Source organism: Hypanus sabinus, chromosome 8, assembly GCF_030144855.1.
Source record: "Hypanus sabinus isolate sHypSab1 chromosome 8, sHypSab1.hap1, whole genome shotgun sequence".
NCBI classification, from domain to species: domain Eukaryota; kingdom Metazoa; phylum Chordata; class Chondrichthyes; order Myliobatiformes; family Dasyatidae; genus Hypanus; species Hypanus sabinus.
Window position 1 is genome coordinate 168198700 of NC_082713.1, and position 26146 is coordinate 168224845.

The following is a 26146-nucleotide window of genomic DNA, read 5'->3' on the forward strand; positions in this document are numbered from 1 at the left end:
AGGAGGCCTCATCGGAAGCACCAGGCACAATAGACAGCCCCGGCAGATTTGCAGGTGAAGTAATTGCAGGCTACCCACAGGACATCCTTAGGCTGTGCTGGCAGTTCACACAAATGATGCATTTCACTGTATGTGTCAATATACATGTGATATATAAATGAGTCTGAATCAGATATATCAATATTCATATCAATTGTCTTGTATTTCTTACCAATGTAAAATGCAAAATACAAATCTAATCCTCTATTAGACTCCGGTTCATTCAGTTTTGTTTTAATACATCAAAATATAATACATGGCAAATGAAAAATGCTGGGCAAGTGTAAAAACAATGTACATTTCACAGTCAAATTCTTTACTATGAAAACATTTCCCCATAGATTAGCTTTTGAAGATCTACAAATGAATCACCGCTTAAATGCAATGAAGTAAATCGACAGTATTATTAGAGGCATACAATGTTTCATGGTGTCATCGATGCAGAAAAGGTCTCACCAAGCTGTGCTAGTTCCTATCATGACAGATGAACAGATCGCATGAAGTTTATTATTGGTGGGAATTTAATATCCAGGTTACAGTTCTGGTTGCCTCACTACAGAAGGGATTTTGAGACTTTGAAGAGGGTGCAGAAGAGGTTTGCCAGGATACTGCCTGGTTTAGAGGCTGGATAAACTTGGGTAGTTTTCTCTGGAGCGCCAGAGGCTGAGGGAGATCTGATAAGGGTTTATAAGATTATGAGAGGCAATGTTAAGAGTAGGAAGGGATTATCTGTTTCCAGGTTTGAAATGTCTAATATTAGAGGGCATGCATTGAAGGCGAGAGGGAGCAGCTTCAAGGAGGATGTGAGGGGTAAATTTTTTTACCCAGAGAGTGTTGGATGCCTGGAATGCGCTGCCTGGTGTGGTTGTAGAGGCAAACACATTCGAGGGTCTTAAGGGACGTTTAGATAGGCACATGAATATAAAGAAGATGGAGGGATAGGGACATTGTGGCAGGTGGGATTAGTGTTTGGGTGTTTTTTTGATTTGCTTTTTAGCGGGTTCGCCATACCATTGTAGGCCAAAGAACCTGTTCCTGTGCTACACTCTTCTACATTTTATGTGTCTTTTTGCTGGTGTACAGGGTGGGAGTGTGGGGATGCTTTAAATAATTCTAATTTCACATCTGGAGCTCTGTTCTCACCAGGGTGACTACTCTGAGGCGCTGATGAAACTGCGACATATTGGCACACAGACGACTGGCCCATACATGCTGATTTTCTGTCAGGACCGTTTGCGATGCTGTTGCTTGAATCAGAAGTTGAGAGTGGTCTCTCTTGTAATGTGTGCTCCAGTGAACATACTTGTGAAAGCAATTCCCTCTCTTTAGTATTTCGCCATTTCATTCTTCGATTCTGGAACCAAATTTTTACCTTTTGAGTTGAAAATATCAATAACAGCATCAGTACAAATAACAAAATAATGAAATTAAAAGCTTCTCAGTTCTCTAAATTCCTGTACTTAAAATATTAAAATCACATTATTGTTCATAATTTAAAACAACTATCTACTTGAAAGTATGAAACTAATATAAAAGCCTTTCTTAAATTAAACAAAATCTGAAACAATTTAGCTAAGTACCAAACTAAATTCTCGATACTTATAGCAACAACATTGCAGAATGCTACAGAACTTTCAGCAAGAAGATGGTCACTAACTTCCTCTCTTAAGTGGATTATCTGTCTGTCCGTGGTGTATTTTGCGTTGTGTGTTTATTATTGATCTGTCACATGGATTGGGGTGTGGTAGAAATGAGGATTATTCATGCTTGGTCTTATGTTCAGTTTTAGTCTGGTTAGAGCAAATCGAGGGAATTATTTTTTTCTGTTGACCATTTGAAGTTTTTTCTTTTCCACCCCATTACCCCATAGCGGCAAAGGCCACTGACAGTAGCTCAGTAAAGTCCTCTGTATTGGACCAGTCCTTCAACCTTTCTCCAGGTTGGGCCCATCTTCTTGGGTATATCCCTCCTCTCCCAGGGATGGGATCTTTGGAGCTCCTGCTGGCGCTTCTGTAGCCCTGAGTTTTTAAGGGATGGGGTTGCTAACTCCATGCCCAAACATCTCTATTTTCTCAGCTGAGCCTGGGACCGTCCATGGTGGAGTTTTGACTGCTTATCGCTGATGTTTAAATACACTAAGATCCCTAATGTTTATTTCACTTTGAATATGGTTATTCCACTTATTTCATTTTATCGCCAGGTTTCGTTTCATTAGTTTTATTTTATTGTTACAAGACACTTCATTTTAACTTTCTTCAACTTAGAGTTTTGTTGTTCGTGGAGCATGTCATACAGCGTCAACCGCCACCTTCCCCCCACCACCGTGCTTAGACTCCGAGCAGTTTTGGTTTGTTTAAAAGTAACCACTCCACCAACCTTTACATTTCCAATATCTCACTGTTCTTTTGACTGGGTAAATATTTGCTTTAACTAAACAAGCACCAACATTATACACAGTCCCCTGTAACAAAGCTAATCAAAACTACTGCAGTCAAGTGTGAGGTGTTGCACTTTGGGAGGACCCACCACGGTAGGTCTTACACAGAGAACGGTAGGGCACTGAGGAGTGTGGTAGTACAAAGGGATCTGGGAATACAGGTCAATAATCCATTGAAAGTGGCTTTACAGGTAGATAGGGTCGTAACGAAAGTAGTTGGCACATTGGCCTTCATGAATCAACATACTGAATACAGGAGTTGGGATGTTATGTTGAATTTGTATGAGACATTGGAGAGACATAGTTTGGAGTACTGTGTGCAGTTTTGGCCACCTACCTTCAGGAAAGATGTAAGTAATGTTGAAAGAGTGCAGAGAAGATTTACAAGGATGGTGCCAGGTCTGGAGGACCTCAGTTATAGGGAAAGATTCTATAGGTTAAGACTTTATTCTTTGGAACGTAGAAGATTGAGAGGAGATTTGATAGAAGTATACAAAATTATTAGCAGTATAGATAGGGTAAATGCAAGCAGGTTGGGTGGAACTACAACTAGAGGTCATGGGTTAAGAGTGAAAGGTGAAAAGTTAAGGGGAACGTGAGGAGAAACTTCTTCACTCAGAGGGTCATCAGAGTGTGGAACGAGCTGCCAGTGCAAGTGGTGCATGTGGGCTTGATTTCAACATTTAAGAGAAGTTTGGGTAGGTACATAAATGGGAGGGGTATGGAGGCCCATGATCCGAGTGCAGATCAATGGCAGTTGGCAGTTTAAATGGTTTTGCATGGACTAGATGAGCCAAAAGGCCTGTTTCTGTGCTGTACTTTTCTATAACTCCATGACTCTGCTCAGCATACAAATCCATCATCCATTATTATTGTTTGATGCAAATTTAACCTAAATCAGCTTGGTATTTGTCATTTATCAGGTCCTTAGAGAAACTGTTTTATCTCTCATGTGATGAGCACAAAGCTTACACTCAGACCTCTCTGAAACTACAATTGTTGGAGAGATTTAAAGAGATTAGAGATCAGCTTTACTTGTCACGTCTACATCGGAACGTGCAGTGAAATGCGTTGTTTTACGTCAAAGACTAGCGAAGACCGAGGACGTGTCGGAGGCAGCCAGCAAGTGTCAGCATGCCCACGGCTCACTACCTGTGCATCTTTGGAATGTATGTGGGAGGAAACTACAGCATCAGGTTCCCAACATTTTTTATGCCAAGGACCCCTACCATTGACCAACTGCGGGGGGCATGGACCTCGTGTTGAGAACTTATGACCCAGAGGAAGCCCATGTGGTCACGGGGAACACATACAAACATCTTACAGACAGCAGTGGAAATTGAACCCTGATAGCTTGCACTGTAAAGCATTGTTCTAAACAGTACTCCAACTGTACGTTTAGAAGTCAGTGTGATAAACAGTATATGATTAAAAACAGGACGTGGACAGCCTACTTTGTCAGCACTATAAGTTTAGTGTACTTTGCACTAGATACATACATAATCTGCATTGAATATGTTCAAATTTCTGTACAGCCTTGTATTTGAACATCTGCACAGGTAACGTTCAGGTAAATTGCGAGCAGGTTTGGCCCCCTTATCTTAGAGAGGGTGTGATGAAACTGGAGAGGGTTCAAAGAAGGTTCTTGAAAATGATTCCAGGATTGAATAGCTTGAAGAAAGTTTGATGGCTGTGGGCCTGTATTCACTAGAATTTAGAAGAGTGAGGGGTGACCTCACTGAAACCTATCGAATGGCGAAAGGCCTTGATAGAGTGGATGATTCTTGTATCTCCATTCCATTGTTCCCTTGGCTTCTACCTTGGTTCCCTCAGGTTCTACCTTGGTTCCGTAAGGCTGCTAAAGCTCCCACCACCTATTAAATGTTCCCAGTGACATGCATCTCAAATAGCCTCTGACAAGCAAGTCCATCTCCTGGCCCTCATGTGGAGCTTAGCTACTAAGCCCAGCTGAACCGTTTCTTCTGACAGGAGAAGAGGCAAAGGCAGGTTACTAGTACCTTAAAACCAGTCGCTTCAGGCATATGGGGTTCGTCAGCTGTGGTTGGCAGCTCAGCAAGGAGAAGGAAAACTCTGATCTCAAACTTCCACCGTCTTGTGGCTATACCCACTCGTAGGGTGGGTTTCACAAGTGAATCCCTAGGAAAAATCCAGAGCTGGAGTCCCTAAGACAGTCCTATATTGAGTTCAATGCTGACTGACAACTCCTGCGACACCGCTTAAGTCAAACTGTATCCGTCTCTGCCGTTCCTCAGCTGTGTGGAGAGGGAGAGCCAGCTACATAGGTAACAGCTCGCTCTTCATATCGTACCGCCTCCGTTTGCACTTCTAGACAGCTAGGATGCAACAAACCTGACCAACAGAAGCCTCCGACGCAGGATCAGGCAGCACATCATTTCATGGGAGTGGTTACTGAGGAATAACGCAGCTGAGTATCTTTCTCAGGAGTAGATGTCGAGTCTAACTCAGTGTCAGTATCTGGAAAAGGGATTCTGCTTCCAGGTCAGCTCAGCTTAGACATGCAATGAACTACAAATATAAAGGCTTAGATTGGGTTGAGAATGGCCACAGACTGATCAATGTTAAAATGTTACACAATTTGCTTTAATTACAAAATACCGTGGTGGAAGAAGATTAATGGTATTGGTCTGTAGCATAAAAAAGTTTGGGAATTTGATGGGAATGTAAGAGTGAAGAGGTTACAGGGTTTTAAGAGGGGGAATGGGATCAATAGGAATGCTTTGTGAGCTGATTTATGATAGAGAAGCAATGCATTTGATTGAATTGTTTTTCCATAGAACAGGTTTGGGCTGAAAGGCCTCCTTCTGTGATTTAACAATTAGACCATAAAACCATAAGACATAGGAGGAGAATTAGGCCATTTAGCCCATTGAGTCTGCTCTACCATTCAATCTTGGCTGATCCTTTTATTTCCCCTCCCCAGCCTTCTCCCCGTAACCCTTGATGCCACGTCCAATCAAGAATCTATCATTCTCTGCCTTAAATGCAGAGGCCAAATGACCTGGCCTGCACAGTTGTCTGTGGTAACAAATTCCACAAATTCACCATCCTCTGGCTAAAGAAGTTTCTCTGCATCTCTGTTTTAAATGGATGCCCCTCTATCCTGAGGCTGTGCCCGCTTGTCCTAGACTCCCCCACCATGGGAATCATTCTGCATCTACTCTGTCTAGCCCTTTCAACATTCGAAGTGTTTCAATGAGATCCACCCCCATCCTTCTAATTCAATTCCATTGAGTACAGACTCAGTACCATCAAACATTCCTCCTTTGATAGCCCTTTCATCCCCAGAATCATCCTTGTGAACCTCCTCTGAACCGTCTCCAATATCAGCACATTCTATGGCTCTGCAGAATATCTCCGCTGCAACCACTGTTTTGTGATCATTCTTACCTTAAAGCAGAGGTTTCCAACCTTTTTTTATGCCATGGAGCCTTTCCATTAACCCATGGGTTCATGGACCTCAGGTTGAGAACCCTGCTTTAGTGTACAAAATATGAACTACAGAATAAGGTTTTGTTCATGAGTGAATTCAATAGACTGGTGTAAAGTACCTGAGAGTCTTTAAGACCAAGGTGAGTGGCCAGTTTCTTCCTGTCTGCCTTACTAATGTATTTCTGCTTCTGAAAGGTCTTCTCCAGCGACTTCCGCTGTTCTTCAGAAAAGACCACTCTTCGCAGGATTCCTCGTCGCACCTTATTGTGACTAACCTGAGGCCAAAGGGGAAATTCACAGCTCCTGAAAGAACTGTTAACTGGAGAGCAAAACAGTATATATTTAGGAATACGGGACATTTTATACAGATGCCCAATTAGAATTAGAATTTATTTTATTTCTTACATCCACCACACAACATGAGGGAGTAAAAACCTTCATGTTGCATCTCCGTCACAATGTACATGCAATAAGGAAGGGAAACGTGGGAGGATATTGCTCAGACACTAAGAACAAAGAACATAGAAATCTACAGCACATTACAGGCCCTTCGGCCCACAATGTTGTGCTGTCCATGTAACCTGCTCTAGAAACTGCCTAGAATTTCCTTACCATATAGCCCTCTATTTTTCTAAGCTCAATGTACCTATCTGTCTCTTAAAAAACTCTATTCTATCCACTTCCACTACCACTGCCAGCAGTGCATTCCATGCACCCACCACTCTCTGTGAAAAACTTACCCCTGACATCCCCTCAGTATCTACTTCCAAGCACCTTAAAACTATATCCCCTCATGTTAGCCATTTCAGCCTGGGGAAAAGGAAGTTAAGATGGTATACATAATTGTTTTGTACATATGTACGTAAGGTCAGATAAGCAATAAGATCATCTGCTGCACATTACAGCACATCTGCAGCTGAACATGGAAATAGCACGATAACTATCTGTGTTCTGCAAACTAATTCACAACCTTCTCCACTGTAACCATGGGAAATCAGTGATTTGAGGAGAATTACAGGACCTGTGAACTATTCAGCTCATAAAATACACTGATTAATTAGCACTGCTGCACTGGCGGGGTGGGGGGGGGGGGTAAGATTTCAATGATGTGCTAAGCCTTAACGCTTAACACTGACTTCCTTCCTGAAAAAGGTACATTTTTGTTCTGAGGATTACTATTCAATGGAATAACAAAATATGGTGGATCTTAAAGTCATTATTTTTATTCCTGTTTGAAATGTTAGTGTATTTAATATTTCAATAATATTTGAGTAATCTTGTATATATACTGGTTGATTCAGCATTCCTGCTCATTTAAATAACTCATTACGGGTTATATGTAGAAGTACGTGAATTGCACACGTCATCACACTACCACGTGAAACGTGCGCGCCCTGCTTAAAATAAGTAGGAGGTTACACTTGCATTTCTGACTCCTGTGTCTTCCTTTGAATTCTTTTAATGTTTTGAAGTTATAAAACATAATAGTTAGCTCCATCTTAATCTCATATCGATATTTCCCACTTTATAAGCCAGAGTATGAAATTTTAACTTTTTATCCCTGGTTTGCTCTCAGTGAGAATTCAGGCTGCTGAGCTAAACTGATGAGATTTGCTGTTGATTCTCGCCAGAAATTCCCCAGAATTGACATCTAACAGAAAACCATGTTTTCAAAAAAGTCAATAAAGCATTTAAGAGAAATTTGGATAAGTACATGGATAGGAGGGGTATGAACAGCTGCGGTTCAAAGTCAGGTTGATGGGATTAGGCAGAATAATAGTTTGGCACGGATCAGGTGGGCTGAATGGCCTGTAGTGCTCAATGACTATATGACTAAAGTTCATATCAACAATTGCATGTTCTTTCTTTCAGAAGCAAGAAACAACTGGAGACCACAAAGTCTATGGATCTACTCCATTAATATCCAATATGGCAGAAAACATGAGTCTAGAAATCTCAGTGCGCCCTTAAATCTTCGTGTACCTTTAAATCTTACTGTGCCCTTAATCTTAGTTTACCCTTAAAGTTCAACTGTTTCCAAACCCTAAGGCTTCCAGTGCAACTACTGTGTACCACAAACTATCCAAATCAGAAGAATATCACATGATACTCAACTTCAAGGCTGACTTAGGACAGACAGAATACACAGGCTCAATTGAACCTGTGTGCAGTCAGCTGATCAGTGGGAATTGGAGTTTTGCACTGGCACTTGCTGTTGAAGAATGGATACAGCACTTTCAACAGGAGGTGAAGGAGTGTAAGATACCAACCGCATTTTGGATAGATGAGCAGGAGAAATACCTCTGAAGAGGGCTGGCTTGGGTGGACGGGTGTAGTGGCCGATTGTGGGTTAAGACTTTGAACTCAATCTCTGCAAGATGAAAGGATGGTGAGGTGGAAAGGAATTAATTTAAGTGCAAATGTCCCAAACCAGTTCTCTACTGGAAAGGCCAGTTTCTCCCAGGAGTTATTAATAATTGGTGCACTTCAGACATCGTGATTGTAATAGAAATTGAGTGACGTATATCAAATGGTGTCAGCCTATGTGCTCCTAATGGGGTGTATGGTGTTCCAGAGAGGGGTAGTCCCTCTGGTGAAGGGGCTTGTCCTGACTGTCCTTGGGCAGCTCACTCACCTTTGGTACCCACCAGACAGCCAGCTCCCACCTGTGGCTCCAGCTAGCATGTGACAGCAACCACACCCTTGTACACTGCTTCAACAAGTGGGTTAAACCAAGTGAGGGTACCTGGTGACCTCACACCCCAGAGAGATAGGGACATGCCTGTCCTAGCATGCAAATTCAGCTCCAGCAGACTTAGTGAAGGAGATCTATAAAGAGATCCAATGGCCAGGAAGGCAGTTCTGCAATGCTTTTTGGAGAGTGAAGGGCTTGACAAGGCACAGAAGATGTCATGGTCATCTACTGTAACCAGGGAAGACCCAGGTTTGTGACACTTGCTCGTACCACTGGACCTGGACTTCTGAGGTCAAGAGAGTGGAGCGACTCCAGTGCAACTTTAAAGGCTCTCTGCACAGGCTTCCTGTTGTCTATGTTCTCTATGTGCTACCGATGTGCTCCTATTGTACAAGGTATATCTGGTGTATAAGGCTGATTTAAGGAAACACTTGGTTGAATTTTTAGATTGACCCAAACCAATCCAGATGGACTTAACTATTACTGCATATCTCTCAGGAAAATAAAACCATGTTTTAACTTACAACTGCATTGCACATTTGAATTTCAAGGAGGTTTTATTTGTTTGGTATGGAAATATGCTTATACTCAATAAATGTACTTTAACAATCTAAGATGTATAAGATATTATAAAGTAGCATTTAGTAATTGAATAAATAAGTTTCTGCTTTTGTTCCTTACTTTACGTGCATCTTTTCTTACCCAACATTCTGGATTCACAATTTGCAATTCCATTTATTTCCCCATTTTGCTTCCTAATACTTTTGGGTATATACTATGAATTTTGGACCATTGGTCATGGAAATCACCATGAAATTTCCCTATCACACATTAATTTTTGAAATTGCCTATATTTGTTATTTCTATTCATAACTCAAGACAGAATAATTGATGCCGTTTAAGGAAGCCATTTATGTTGGTCCACAAATCAAACAGGTCATCTATGATAGGCAATTTGAGGAACTTCTAGTGGGACTGGAGAAAATCACATGGAAGACATTTAAGGATGTTGTTGAAAAGTTTCTTGACAACTACAGAGCACCAAACTACATACATCTGGTTGACGACATGCTTCAAGCACACAGAACCTTGAAGTGCAACATGTCACTAAAGATTCATTTTCTGCATTCCCATTTAGATTTCTTCCCTGCAAATCTTGGCACTGTCAGTGACAAGCATGGTGAAAGGTTTCACCAGGACATTGTGGTCATGGAGAAACAGGGCAACTGGAATCCATCAAACAACGCACGCAAAATGCTGGAGGAACTCGGCAGGCCAGGCAACATCTATGGTAAAAAGTAAACAGTCAACATTTTGGGCCGAAACTCTTCATCAGGACTGATCATAAGACCATAAGATATAGTAGAATTAGGCTATTCAGTTCATCGCATCTGCTTCATCAATTCATCATGACTGATCCATTTTTCCTCTCAGTCCCAATCTCCCACCTTCTCTCTATATACCTTCATGCCCTAACCAATCAAGAATTTATCAACCTTTGCGTTACATATACATAAAGATTCCACAACTTCATGTGGCAATATATTCCACAGATTCACCTCTCTCTGGCTAGAGAAATTCCTCCTTGTCTCTGTTCTAAAAGGATGTCCCTCTATTCTGAGGCTGTGTCCTCTGGTCTTAGACCCTCCCACCATAAGAAATATCCTGCTCCACATCCATCCTATCAAGGCCTTTTACCATTCGAAAGGTTTCAATGAGATCACCCCTCATTCTTCAGAATTCTATTGCATACAGGCCCAGGGCCATCATACGCTTTTCATATGACAAGCCATTCAATCCTGGAATCATTTTTGTGAACCTCCTTTGAACTCTCTCCAGTTTCAGCACATCCTTCTTAAGATAAGGGACTCAAACCTACCCACAAAACTTCAGGTGAGGCCTCACCAGCGCTTTATAAAGTCTCAACATTACATCCTTGCTTTTAAATTCCAGTCCTCTTGAAACAAATGCTAACGTTGCATCTGCCTTCCTCACCACAGACTCGACCTGCAAATTAACCGTTAGGGAATCCTGGACAAGATTCTTGGCACTGAGAACCTTGGCACTGCTGAAGGGTCTCAGCCTGAAACGCCGACTGTACTTTTTTCCAGAGATTCTGCCTGGCCTGCGGAGTTCCTCCAGCATTTTGTGTGTGTTGCTTTGTATTTCCAACATCAGCAGATTTTCTCTCGTTTGGAATCCATCACTACTGGCTGATTATTGTTGGATTAAAGTGAGAAGCCTCAGACACTGAGTACAAACGAAAATCATCAACAAAACATTTTTAGCTTTGCTGAACTATTGCAAAGCATCAGTTCTGTGAAGCAATTAAACATATTATATTCAATACAAGTTAATTTCTTGTTCCTCGAAGTACCTATGTGACACAAGCTGTCTGAAGTGATATTTGTGTTTAGCTTCAGATGGTCTATCATAAACAAAAATTCTGAGGAAGCAACAATTTTGAAAAAAATTGTTGCCCAGTGTAACTGGTGAAAATCACTAATTGGATAACATATCCATCAGCCTACCACAATATCACTCTACAATCTAACTGGGTTTTACAATACTAGCATTTCTTTACACTATTGATTAATCAGTAAACCACCCAGAGCATCAATAAGCTATTAACAACAAAACTGAAACATACACAGCCATTATCTATTGAACAAATCAATATGTCTATTATGAACTTGTATGGTAAGGAATTTCTTCAGTACTTTTAATTCCATTGTGAGTTTCATGGATTCAATGAAATTTGATTAATGATGGTTTATATTTATGCAATTTGTATTTTGATAAGCAGACAACCCGCACTGGTGATATCTGACAAGCTAAAACCGCCAAAGGCTTCTCCAATATCACTCATGGTTTAGAGGATTAATGAATTCATCTGTCAAAGGCAGCACACATTTTGCGTATAAAATATATCTATATGTGCATTTTGGAAAAGAGTAAGAAGTCTTAAATGGATACATAGAAACCAAAAAAAAAATTAAAAAATAGTATTTTGATGGATCCTGTGCCAAATATTCTTTTACATGTACAGTTTCAGAATCAAAATCAGATTTAATATCCTTGGCATTTCTCATGAAATTAGTTGTCTGTGCAGTAGCAGAACAATGAAATATATAATAGAAAAAAATGTAAAAATAGAAATAAAAATTAGTGAGGTAGTGTTCTTGGGTTCAATGCCTATTCGGAAGTTGGGTGGCAGAGGGGAAGAAGCTGTTCATGAATCGTTGAGTGTGTGTCTTCAGGCTCCTTCCTGATGGTAGCAATGAGAACAAGGTGTAACCTGGATGATGGGGATCCTTTCTGAGGCATCACTCCTTGAAATATTCCTGGATGTTATGGATACTAGTATCCATGATGGAACAGACTGTTTACAACCATTTGCAGCTTATTCCGTTCCTGCACAATAGCTTTCCCCACCCCCAACACCAGATGGTGATGGATCCAGTTAGAATGCTCTCCAAGGTACATCTGTAGAAATTAGTGAGTGTTTTTGGTGACATACCAAATCTCCTCAAACTCCAAGTGAAATACAGCCACTGTTGTGCCTTCTTTGTAGTTGAATCGATAACTGCACTACATCACTTATTTCCTCATTTTTGGAACATTGTCTTCTCTGTCCTTAAATTACTACCCTGCACTGAACTTCCAATCTAAGTCTTTATCACCTTAGAATTTGATAACTATCCTAAACTGATACAACTTTTCAACTTGCTACTCACTGCACACTTCAACTCACTCATAACGCCACCATCTTACTCCTTCATGAGGTTCCAATAAACTCTCTTTGCCCTTACACTGCTCCTCAAATACTTCATTCTCAATCTTTCCATGCCTCCATGATCCAACCTATCTTATCCTAAGAATCCTCTCAGACCTAGATCCATAGATTTATGTTTCATCCATCGGCAGACACTCACTCCATCATGTTGTCTTTCCTCCTCAGATTTTTCCCTCAAATTCCAACTTACTTATTCCATTCTGTAGTCAAAGGCCTGCTAGAAATTTCAGCATTTTGAAGTGCTGAAAGAGAAGCACACAAGAAAAAGCCTGGAGTCATCTTTGCCAGGTGGGCAGCCAAAACCTGGGGGCTTTTAGACAACTGGAGATACTACCATATTACATCAAAACGTAAGACATTGGAGCAGGAGTAGGCCATCTGGGCCATCAAGTCTGTTCTGCCATTCAATAAGATCATGTCTGATCTGGCCAATGATTCAGCTCCACCTACCTGCCTTTTCCCCATCACCTTTAATTCCCCTGCTCTGCAAAAATCTGTCCATCTGTGTCTTAAGTATATTTACTGAGTTAGCTTCTGTTGCTCCCTTGGGCAGAAAATTCCACAGATTCACCACTCTCTGGGAAAAGCAGTTTCTCCTCATCTCTATCCTAAATCTCTTTCACTGGATTTTGAAGCCATATCCCCTGGATCTAGTCTCATTCACCAGTGAAAACAACTTTCCTGCCCCTATCTTACCTATCCCTTTGCACATTCCTATAAGATCCCCTCTCACTCTTCTGAATTCCAGTGAGTATAGTCCCAGGCAACTCAATCTCTCCTCCTAGGCTAACCCCGCTTCTTTGGAATCAACCAAACAAAAATGTAAACTGTGAGTTGCTCCTTTGATCCACTGACTCCCATTCAGGTAGACAGGAGGATGTACCCTGAAAGTCTATAAAAGTCGATTTCATTAATGTCTCAATGAACTGATCCCAATGATGGTTCTTTGCGGAATCCCCCAGTGGAATGTGAGAGACAGGAGCAAAGACTTGGAAACAGACCTTTATTTATGGCCGGATGAAAGGGCACCTGACCCCTGTCCACTACTTTCTTAACACAGGCTGATTTGAAAAGTTCATCTGCACTGTGAAAAATAGTGGCGAGGTCGCGTGTGGATGAAGGAAGTGAAAGTGGCAATTGGTCACGGCCCTGTTGCCCATTGTGCGGATGCCACAGCCACAGTAAGACGCTCGGTGGGAAAGCAGCAGCCCCCTCAAATCGTTTTCAAAGAGTCTCAGCTCATTAAACAGCCAGAATTTGCTGCCTCACTTGTCAAAAAGCATTCACGTTTGCAACTCAGCTTTCCAAGGGATTTTTTTCATCTCAAGTCACTGCAAATCAGAATTCACTGAACAGCCACTTTGACATTGCTTGTGGAATCCCTGTAAAGTGCCATCAATGCCTGTTATTATATTTGATATTGAGAAGGCACTAATGCTCTTCGTTATAATTATGCTGAATCAAATTTGTGATAATTTCTATAGGTGATTTATAAATAAAAGTATTTTTTCCCAGGGGGCAAGAAATTTTGCAAAGAATGTTGAGGTAGATTGAATATAAGCCATGATTTCATACCACCGTAATGTATGCTGATGTTAATAACTTTTTAAGCCAGTGGCGATTTGCAAAATGTCACTGAGATGGTATCCACTGAGATGACAATACATTAACTGTCCGGCTGTAATGTGGCATTTGACATGGAGGCATTTTCAGTCCACATGAAATCGTATTACTACGGTATACAAAACAAATCAGGCATTACTGATGCAGCACAAAAACTTACTTGGAAAATCAGTGGGGGAGACCCGGTGCTGACAGGACCCACCACAACACGCCAAGAGGACCTGCGGGAAACTTGGCAGAAAACATTTCGGTAAACCTATATAAATTGAACAGAAGTTGTCAGATAAGCAGTTGTACTGCCAACTTCATCCCATCTAAACAAGAAAATTATTATGTCTTAAAATAATGCTGAAGCAATATAGACATGACTTTAAAATATACAGTGCCTTGCAAAAGTATTCAGCCTGCATGCCTTTGTTCACATAGATGTGTATTACAACCAGGGATCTGATCAATTTAACTGAGGATTTTTATTAGTGAATCACATGCTCCTTTTTTCACAGTAAAGCCCAAAAACAAGGGAAATTGTAAGGCATGGAAAACTTAAAAATTCAAAGCTGAAATGTCAGTAGTTCAAATGTATTCATCTCCCCCCTCCCCTTTGCTCAGCACTTAGTTAAGCCACCTCTTGCAACTATTCCAGCCAGTAGTCTTTTTGGATAAACCTTTGTTAGCTTTGCACAATGTAATGGAGCAAGGTTTGCCCATTCCTTCTTGCAAAATTGCTCAAGCTGTGCCAATTTAATTGGAGAGTGGTGGTGGACAGATATTTTGAGATCTTGCCAGCGATGTTTGATCGAGTTAAGGCCAGGACTCCGACTGGGCACTCAAGGACATTAATTTTCTTCATGTGAAGCCACCCCATGGTTGCTCTGGCAATGTGCTTTGGGTCATTGTCCTGCTGAAATACAAACTTCCGCAACAGTTCAAGCTTTCTAGAGGCTAGTGAGTTTTTATCCAGGATCTCTCTGTGTTTAGCAGAATTCATCTTCCCATCAATCCTGACAATATTTCTAGTCCCTGCTGCTGAAAAGCAACGCCATAAAAAATGCTACTCCCACTATACTTTACAGTGGGCTACCTGGCTAATGCGCAGCATTAGATTTAGGTCATGCATGCCACTAATGTTGAGGCCAAACAGTTCCACTTCAGTCTCATCCGACCACAAGACCTTATTTCACATTTCTACAGTATCTTCAAAGTGAAACTTCGCAAAGTCTATATGGGCAAGGAACTGTACATGTGGCTTAAGTCTAAAACTGTGCATCGGCCAGGTAACGGTGTGTTCCCTGTTTTTTTCTGGGCTCCACTGTGAAAATGGCAGCTATGGAATTTTTGGGACATTTACTGAGGAAAGAGAAGTTCAAACACCTTAGAGTGTTGGGAAAAATTGTGGAAGAAAAAGCCGTGGTTGACAGCACATGATATTCATCAGTTACGCCAAGAGATGAACGGGCGAAAGTCTTCAAGAGCTTATTAGAACATCTCAAATTAAAGACAGATGGAAGTCCGTGATTACTCACATCATATGATGATGATGACAGAAAATAGGAGTATGTGATTCACAAATTAAAATTCTCTGTTAAATTGATCAAAATCTCTTGTGTGATACGATTTACGTGAACAGAAATAAAGTTCTGTATCTTTAAAGGTTTAGATGTGGCTTGAACTTTGTTTTACTCTAAGTCAGCACAAAAAGACCTTTTGTTCTGCATATAACTGAAGAAAAGAACTTCTTAAGATTCCTTGCTTTCGCCTTTCAGCATTTCAGCAAAACATCTTTCAGCATTTTAGAAATGGATTTTATCGTTTTTGATTTTAATTCTTAGAAAGGAAGTAATTGCAGGACCAAATGGGGTATTTTCTACTTTCAAAAACATCAGAGAGGTCCCAAACCAAAGGTTCCTAACCTGGAGTCCGCAAACTCAACGGTTAATGCTAAGGTTCCATGCCATAAAAAACGTTGGGAACCCCTGTCCCGAACAAGTAACAAAAGCCTGGCTTTACAGAAATCTTCCAAGTTGCTTTAACCGATGCTATTTCAAACTGTTGGAAGAGGTTTTCAATGGAGATCACAGGCTATTTAGGCTTTCAGTTATCTTTTCCATTTAATTTTATATTACATTAATGCAAAATTTGCCATTCAAAACCAGTTGAACTTTCAATTAATCCCAATGATATCTACAGATAGCTCACAGCATCCTTTGAATGATAACACAAAGAGCAAGAATTACAACTAAGAGACTGCATTGAGTCATGCAAAATACGAAAATGAGAAAAATTATTATCAGTACCAGAACACAGTAGAGCAGTGATTAACACAACACCTTAAAGTACAGGCAACCCAGGTTCAATTCCTGTCACTGCCTATAAGATATTTGTACATTCTCCCCATGATGCATCAGTTTCCTCCACATGCTCCGGTTTCCTCCCACAGTCCAAAGATGTACTGATTGGTAGGTAAATTAGTCACTGTAAATTGCCTGATGGTTAGGCTCAGATTCAACTGGGATTGCTGGACAGCATGGCCCAAAGGGCCAGAAGGGCCTGTTGCTCGCAGTATCTCAATAAATAAATAAAACAGACTATTGTTTATTGCTTGTTTGTGAGTCTGCTTTAACTCAGGCTACTTTAGGAATTTTAATTTCATTAGAATTCACTTCAACACAGGAATTAAAATATTTAAGTGGCATTGTAAAATGTAAGGAGAGGGCAACATGAACGGTTTATAAGTTGTACATTCTACAATACTCTTAAAAATTTCTCCTTACTTTATGGAAACAAAGCAATCCAGTATGTTTCATGAAATGACCTCACCATCCTTGGCAACATTTACTATTGCCATGTACTGGGCCCAATGTGTCCCAATTAACAGGAGTCCACTGTATTGATCTGTATGGAATCTGGCCAAAATACCTCCGGTCACATGACATTGAACATCAATCCTATAATCAGAATTTATGGGGTGGTGAGATTGTCATCTTTTTTTAGTTTAATCATGTCAAATGCAAAGGATACCTGACTACCAGCCTGAATTTAATATACAGTATATCTCAAGTGTAAAATGTGCGACTATCGAGTTCAAATGAACCAGGTGTTGGTCTATTGATATTTTGTTTTAAAACACAAATATAAAATGCTTCAATCAGACGGCCAATTAGATAAGCAGGCAGGTGAATGTACCTGCCTGAACAGAGGAAATGGACTGCCTGTCCTGAAGCTGAGAGATTCAACATGTGTGTTTATCACTTTTACAGTTAATTTACCTCTGCGTGTTAACAGTTATTGTTTCGTCCGAATATTTTTTGAACACTTGTGAACATCCCTGAGCTAGAGAAAGACGCATTCGGTGTAAACTCAGATTGTGCGATGCAGCCTCCTACAACCGAGCTGACATCAGTTCGGATTTAGAGCGGACAGGTCCTGATTTATGGGACCACTGTTATGTTAATCTGCCTTACACTGGTGTACTTCTCAGCTCAAAGATAACGTCTAAATGGATAGTCATTTCGTTTAAAGGGTTAGTAATTTCGATAAAGGGTTAGTAATTTCGTCTAAAGGGTAGTAATTTCGTTAAATACGTAAGAGCTAAGAGGACAAATAAAACGATTAGGAAAAAAATTAGAATATTTGGGAATTGCAGAATTATCGATGAGAAATTTATTACTAATTAATAATTCCATCCAATCAGTTTACAGTAATATATGTTAAATAGATATTAACAAAAACATGATAACATTAATTAATGAAGATTTTAAAGCTTAACACAACGCGGTTAAAAAGCAATGTTAAAACCGTAAGTATTAAAGCTCCAGAGTATAATATGGTCTTCTTTATAGAGTGGAAATGGTCTGAAACCTTACCTATTTCGGGGTATGTGACTGTTTGGCTGGTGGAGGTGACTGGAGCCGGCTGGTTGTCTGAGGGGTTAACGAGCTGAAAGGAGGATCTTGTAGGATGTGGACCTCCCGATGGGCCGATTTGTTCCGCAGTTTGGTGCATTTTCACTGGCACAGGGTCTGCAGGAATCGGTCGAAGCGGGGGATTTATCCGAAGCAAATTGTCAATGAGAAAACTTTTGCCCAAGTTGTGGAAAGCAGGGAGCTGAGGTGAATTGAGATGAGTAGATTGGCCCAGCACCTCCCAGGATACTGAGGATGTTGGAATCAGGCTAGGAAGCATGATGGAGAACAAAATTAATAATGTGGTACAGCACTCCGATTGCTCTCCTTAGTCGCTACAATTAATTTCGAAGACGAACGCGGCTGAAAAAGGACGTCCCTTGCTATAGAGCGACTCTTCAAAATGTTAAAACTTTTTGTAGGAAAAAAGTCTAGAGCCTTCCTTTCTCAGTGCAGAGTGTGACGTGATTGGCCCGAAAGTTTACATGTGATTCTGCTCTGGGATAACATAATTATACCAGGATGGGAGGTGTGTGCACTATACTCCATGTAGAGACGAATTCCAACTGTATGGCGAACCATGCCACATTTCATTAACGTTAAGTCGATGGATTAAAACCCAAACGCGATTTTGCTCATTAATGGGCACTTTTTTTAAAACAATCTCTGCCCCCGTACTGGGAACACGTTCCTAAGCATTGTTTGAACACGGCTGGTGTCGGTACAGAAAGGGATCTATATGAATCTGATGTGTTTATACAGATATCTACAAACCTATTTCACAATTTGCAATTCCGACATCTAATCACAAAAAAAAAATCAAAAGAAAGTAAAAATTTAAAGATCTCAAAGAGTTCACTCAGTGCTATCTCTGGTTAAAAAAAACAGACTGTTCGATGCCTGTGAACATCAGCCACGTTTCGTAGTTTGGCGCTGAGAGCGAAAGTGGGTCACTCGGACTTTAGCGATCATCTACCTGTTAGAATCTGTATATTAATTTATCAGTTTCTAAACCCAGAGGTGGCAAATTAACTGGCAGTTTCTCTTTCTAAAACCGAAATCATTTTTGCCAAACGACAGATTAAATCCGTCGAGAATCTTAAATGAAACTAACTAGTAAAAGAAACTATCTTGGGATATCATTTCCGTTTTATTTGGCGCCAGGTTAACATCAGTAATAACCATTCCGTGCGCGCTACCAAATACCAACATATTCAACAATAATTCGTTTTAAAAAATCCTGGGCGTTTTCAATGTTATTTGTGAACTATCCTAAAGGTGGGATGGCTAATTATTCATTTTTGGTGTTAGTTTGAGGGCCAAACATGTTCAAAATGTCCGCCACTCAAACTGGTTCCAAATACTGGAATTGATTCCGTTCTTTGCTTTTATAAGGACTCAGAGAATATGTGTTCTCAGAAGTTTCTGATGTAGATCTTTTTTGAGATTTACGGAGGTTTTGTTTAATTGCACGATCCCGTCCCCTAACAAAGTTGATTAATTCAGAGAACTAACGAAAGTGGATGAAGTGCGCTGCTACGGAGTTTTGGCTTGTAGCTGTCGTATTTCAGTCCGTCTTTTTAAGGACGAAACGGAGTGGGAAATCTTGAAGAACAAAATTAAAGCTGACAGCCGGATAAGCAGATCATCTTGAAACAATTCTATTTACATACGCCGGTAATGTTGGATGTAAATAGAACGGGCCTTGGGTTTCGATGGTGTTTATTTGGATGTCTTTAACTCGTGGGTTCTGCAAAATGTGTATAAAACATGATCTAAATCAATTGTTTATTTTTGTGTGACATCTCTCCTTAGGACGCTAACAATTCAAGATATTTCGGTGTAGAATTTAGTGGATACTACTTTTTCATAAACGAATGAATATTGGGAACTCTGCATATGGTCCGATAATATAACGGGCCGCTTTCAGTCATTCGCCACTTACAAGCTGAGTCTGGGACGTTTACCTGGCGTGCTCGACTGGGGGAGTATTCCGGGATAAAATTTCGTTTCAGCAACGAGCATTTGATAATCGGCGGAAACTATAAACCCAGAGTCGGAAGTTCGGCTAATCATCGAGGAACTTCGTGTGTTTTTTTTCCCCCAAGTTTCCATTTTAAGAATAATTGATCAGTGTTCAATTATTGTAGAATTTTTTTTCACATTTCCTTAGAAGACAGACTGCATATATTTTTGTAAAATCGTTTAGCTTGCGCTGATACTGTGCTCGAGGGAAGTTTGAAAGTTACACACACACGAAGTGCTGGAGGAACTCGGGCAAGTCAGCAGCAGGGAAGGAGTAGGGTCTTCGGGAGTTTTAAAATGTTCCGGCTTTGAAGTGAAATGCACTTGTAATTTGCTGGTTGCATTTAAGTCAGTTTTACTCAACACAGAATACATGTTGCCTACTTTTTAGCAGTTCTGATTGTTATTTCACCATCATTTGAATGGATAAAAGAGTGTAATGCTGACGATATATATTGGTGTACGATCCGAACAAGTACTTTGCGAGGAACGTACACGGATACTGAAGGGTTGTAGTCTTTAGGAATTTTGACTGAATTTGGCAATGTAAACAGCTGCAATATCAATTTAATTTAATTTATTTTTTTTGTAATACACACAAGTGCTGGAGGAACTACTTTGATTTTCGGCATCTGCAGATTTTCTCTTGTTTGTTAATTATTTTAACGCCTTTGTAGCTGTCCATTCCCAATCAATGTAAGGGCTATCACTGCGAGGAAAGTTTGTTCTTTCCCCGTGAGCAAAGAAACACGTTTGTCGGCGGCACCGTTTATTTAAGTAGCAATGCAGAAATGCATCGGTACAGTAGATGCAGACATCCTACACCAAGGTATGGCCAAAAGGGTCAGGTTTCATTTACTCGACAAATATTTAGAAACGAATGGAACGGTGAAGATGCGTGACACCCCGGGCAAAGAAAGTTTGCGTACGCTCTAACACGTGGAGCCGTTTAGGCGTTAAACCTGCGCCTTATTTTTATATTGTATCTCTAGGACAGTTGCATATGGAAGATTAATCCGATGCCAAGTACTGCAGATGCTGTAAATACGAAATAAAATTGAAAATGTTCAGGTCAAATTCAAATAATATCACTGGGGAGATGGGAAACTATTCATCTTAGACTAGAAGACCACAAGATATCAGAATCAGGTTTAATATCACTGGCATGTCTCGAACTTCGTTGTTTTGCGGCAGCACTACATTGCAATACATAAAAATAAAAAAAGATATATTATAATAAGAAATACATTTAAAATTAAGTTAAATGAGTAATGCAAAACGAACGCAAAATATTGATGTCGTGTCACTCATTGTGCGCCGAGCAGTATGACACAGGCGATCATGGTCTTGACGATGATCATTTTTTTTTCAATGGAAGTGTCATTGTCTTCTTCTGGACAGCGTCTTTGGTCTGGGTACCCTCCAACCTGAGAGCATAACTACCGAGTTCTCTTTCCGGTGAACACATTCCTCCTCCCCTCCCCCATTCTCTACCCCAGCCTTTTACTTCGTCTTACCTGCCTATTACTGTACTCCCCACTGCATCCCCTCCATCTTCTCTTTCTCCTATTGTCCACTCTCCTGTCAGATTCTTTCTTCTCCAGCCTTGACCTGTCCCACCAACCTGGCTTCACCTGTCACCTTCCAGCTAAACTCTTTCCCCTCCTCCCACCTTGTTATTCTGGGAAATTCCCCCTTCCTTCTCAGTCCTGAAGAAAGGTCTCGGCCCGAAACCTGGACTGTTTACTCTTTTCCATAGATGCTGCCTGACTTGCCGAGTTCCTCCAGCATTCTGTGTGTGTTGCAGTGATGGGTGACCCCAGACATTGTCAATACTTTTCAAAGATTGTCTTCTGGCGTCGGTGGTCACATGACCAGGACTTGTGCACCAGCTGCTCAGAGGGCCATTCACCACCTGCACCCATGGCTTCACGTGACCCTAATAGGGGGAGTTGCTAAGCAGGTGCTACACCTTGCCCAAGGGTGATCTGCAGGCTAGTGGAGCAAAGGAGTATCCTGTGCTCACATGTCTCCTGTGGTGGAGACATGTCTACACCCCACCATTATCCATTTAGAAATCTAAAGATAGTGGGGAAGAAGCGGTTCCTAAACCATTGTGGGTTTGTTTTCAGGTTCCTGTACCTCCTCACTGATAGTAGCAATGAGAAGAAGACATGTCCTGGGTCCTTAATGATGGACACTGCCCTTCTGAGGAATCACCTTTTGAAGGTGTTCCAGATGACGGGGAAAATAGTGTGCAGCATCAAGGACATCAAGGATATTGGAGTAGATTTAGGCCATTCAGCCCATTGAGTCTGCTCTGGCATTCAATCAGGACTGATTTTTTTTCTCAACCTTATTCACATGGATTCCCCTTGTAACCCTTAGCTCCTCTACTGCTTAGGAACCTTCCAACCTCTGCCTTAAACACACCAAACAACTGGCCTCCACAGCCTTCTATGCTATCAAAGTCTACAGATTTACCACCCTCTCACTGGGGAGATTCACCTGACAAGGGTAACTCCATTTCTTTAACCTCAGGTGCTGCCCAGCTTGTTGAGCACATCCAGTGAATTTAGTACAAGTACAACATAATTTTCTACAGGTTATCAAATGGATGTTTGATAGTCAATGCAGACTGATAATGTCCTGTAAATAAAGTTGAAAATTTATTTGACTTGCCAGAATAGTAAATAAAGTTTGCTCCCAAATTTTCACTTGCTGTTTGCAACCCTGCTTTAACTCTTAACAGTTACATAGTAGTCAAAGTAAAATTTATTATCAAAGTACGTTTGTTCAAAGTTCAAAGTAAATTTATTATCAAAGTACATATATCATACACAATCCTGAAATTCATTTTCTTGCTAGCATACTTAGTAAATCCATAATAGAATAATTACCATAGTAGAGTCAATGAACGGCCACACTAACTTGGCCATTCAACTAGTGCACAAAAGACAACAAACTGTGCAAATAAAAAAGAAAAAAAAGAATTAATAATAATAATTTAAAAACAATAGATATTGAGAACATGAGATGAAAAGTTCTTGAAAATGAGTCCATAGGTTATGCAAACAGTTCAGTGATGGGGCAAGTGAAGTTCAGTGAAGTTACCCTCTCTAGTTCAAGAGCCTGATGGTTGAGGAGTAATAACTGTTCCTGATCCTGGTGTTGTGGGTCCTGAAGCTCCTGTACCTTCTACCTGATGCAGTGGCAAAAAGAGAGCATGTTCAGGGTGGTGAGGGTCCCTGATGATGGATGCTGTTACATGTTACTGTAGACTACCTTGAGATTCATTTTCTTGCAGGCATTTACAGAAAAAATTAAAAAATACAATGCATTTATCAAAAACTACATAAACAAACAACCAAAGTGCAAAAGAAGATAAAATGTGCAAATAAAAGATTAACACTGAAAGCATGAGCACATGGTAGATGGAGGAGAGATCCCTTTTCCCTCTTTCCTTTGGTATTTCACTTTAATGCCTGCCTGCTGATGCTGTTGGTTGGCTTCCTCAAGGTGTGGCCACCTTCTCAGGTGCTGGTTGATGAAAGCCTGCAGTTTCATAGCGTCTCATTTGCTGTTCTCCAGGTTTCCGAGGAGCACCGTTTTAACATTTCATTTGAGGATTCTGATTTTGGTTTTCCTTGATGCCCACATTTTGAAAACACGGCAAGGTTTAAATGGAAGATGTTGTTAATTATCATGGTGTACACTGACAAACGACTGAATGCAGATGCAGAGGAATGACAGATTCCCACAAAGAGCCAGAAGCAAGAGTTATACCAATAGAACATTTGTGGCTTGAATGAGCAACGCCATGAGATGATTCATTCTTGAAATCGAAGGAGCATGCAATAAGCGCTAATCAGGAGGCCACTTCAAAAAATAACAGTATGTGGAAAAAGTGTGCCAGTCAAAATAAACATGACAAGATTAAACAGAAATCCCAAGTGCTTAATGAGCCTAGGTAAGATCACAATTAACAAATAGAGGTGCACAGGCCCACAGGGTTCATGACAAAAAATAGAAAAGCTAAGTTTGGGAAACAGACTAGAACATTTAAAAAAAATCCTTTCAAAAAGTCAAGGCAAGTCATAACCAAAATCCTATCATTCTATGGTATAATACTTACACAGTTCGTTGACAAAACTACACTGATTGGCCTAACCTTAGATAATAATGAGGCAGTCCGCAGAGAAGTCATCTCCCTGACACAGTTGTGTCAAGAAAACAACCTCTCCCTCAATGTCGCAAAAACAAAGGAGCTGGTTGTAGACTACAGGAAGAATGGAGACAGGCTGGCCCCTGTTGACATCAATGGATCTGGGGTTGAGAGGACGAACAGCTTTAAGTTCCTCAGCATACACATCACCGAGGATCTCACGTGGTCTGTACACACCAGCTGTGTGGTGAAAAAGGCACAACAACGCCTCTTTCACCTCAGATGGTTGAAGAAGTTTGGTATGGGCCCCCTAATCCCAAGAACTTTCTACAAGGGCACAATTGAGAGCATCCTGACTGGCTGCATCACAGCCTGGTATGGGAACTGTACCTCCCTCAATCACAGGACTCTGCAGAGAGTGGTGCAGATAACCCAGCATGTCTGTAGATGTGAACTTTCCACTATTCAAGACATTTACAAAGATAGGTGTGTAAAAAGGGCCCAAAACATCACCGGGGACTCGAGTCACCCCAACCAGAAACTTTTCCAGCTGCTAGCATCCAGGAAATGGTACCGCAGCATAAAAAGCCTGAACCAACAGGCTCCGGGACAGCTTCTTCCACCAGGCCTTCAGACTGATTAATTCACGCTGATACAACTGTATTTCTATGTTATATTGACTGTCCTGTTCTACATACTGTTTGTTATAAATTACTATAAATTGCACATTGCATATTTAGACAGAAACGTAATGTAAAGATTTTTAATCCTTATGGATATGAAGGATGTAAGTAATAAAGTCAATTCAATGCAATATCATATGATTAACACTGAATTAAGTAGTTTATATGGTCTGATTATATTTGGAATTGGTCTGTTTTTGTTGTCCATTTCACCTGTTTCTTTATACAGCTGAAATCTATCAGATTATACCATCTAATGTGAAAATGCTGAGTTAAGGTAGTGCAGAACTCATGATTCTGTCAGCACCAATACATAAAACGAAAGCTGTTCCAGATGGAAGGATCAATGTGTGGGAAGTTACAAGAGGTAATTTTAATTAAGAAATGCACATCATGCTATGAGCTGTGGAGGTGAAACACCTACAGGTCCTAACCATTAACTTAACACTGAGATCAGGTTGACACTTCGAAATCTCTGTAGAGTAAATTATTGGCAATACATGCAAGTTTAATTGTATATGAGGATTTTAATCTGTCTTTAGAAATTATCTGCACCAACAAGCAGCTAAGAGTATAAACGGCAATCACAAATACAGATGAAGATCTCAAAATGTAAATAGGGAAAAGGACTATAGTGCATTTACTTAAGATTTATTGAGTAATAATGCTTAGCTTAGCATGGGAATTTTTTAACCAAAATCTTTTATGAAGTATTGCTTTTCAGTTTTGTTTTTGTTCTCACGCTACTGGAAAGTAGAATAATTAATTGCTTACAGAGTCCAGTACTCCTTCGTTCAATGGAAGCTGAAAGAAAGCAGCTGTTAATATTACTGTCTATTATGTCAAAGAACCCCGTCACCCAGGACATGCCCTCTTCTCATTGTTACCATCAGGGAGGAGGTACATAAGTCTGAAGACACACACTTAATGATTCAGGAACAGCTTTTGCCCCTCTGCTGTCAGATTTCTGAATGGATGTAAGACCATAAGACATAGGAGCAGCATTAGGCCATTTGGCCCATCGAGTCTGCTCCGCCATTCGATCATGGCTGATCCTTTTTATCCCCCTCCTCAGCCCCACTCCCTGGCCTTCCCGTAACCTTTGATGCTGTGACCAATCAAGAACCTGTCAGTCTCCATCTTAACTACATCTAACGACCTGACCTCCCCAGCTGCCCATGGTAACAAATTTCAGAAAGTCACCACCTTTTGGCTAAAGAAATTTCTCCGCATCTCTGCTTTAAATGGTTGCCCCTCTACTCTGAGGCTGTGCCCACTTGTCCTAGTCTCCCCTACCATGGGAAACATCT

At 40.6% G+C, this 26146-nt stretch overlaps 1 protein-coding gene across 1 annotated transcript; it reads right to left on the bottom strand.

The window, feature by feature from the left end:
• Positions 1-251: 251 nt before the first annotated feature.
• On the bottom strand, positions 252-18330 carry LOC132397852 (homeobox protein DBX2-like). The gene is made up of 4 exons (XM_059976602.1): positions 17925-18330; positions 14222-14317; positions 6067-6266; positions 252-1411 (listed from the first exon to the last, which is right to left on the bottom strand). Exons 1-4 carry the CDS (start codon positions 18241-18243, stop codon positions 1097-1099), a joined length of 930 nt encoding a protein of 309 aa, XP_059832585.1. The 5' UTR covers positions 18244-18330; the 3' UTR covers positions 252-1096.
• Positions 18331-26146: the final 7816 nt, after the last annotated feature.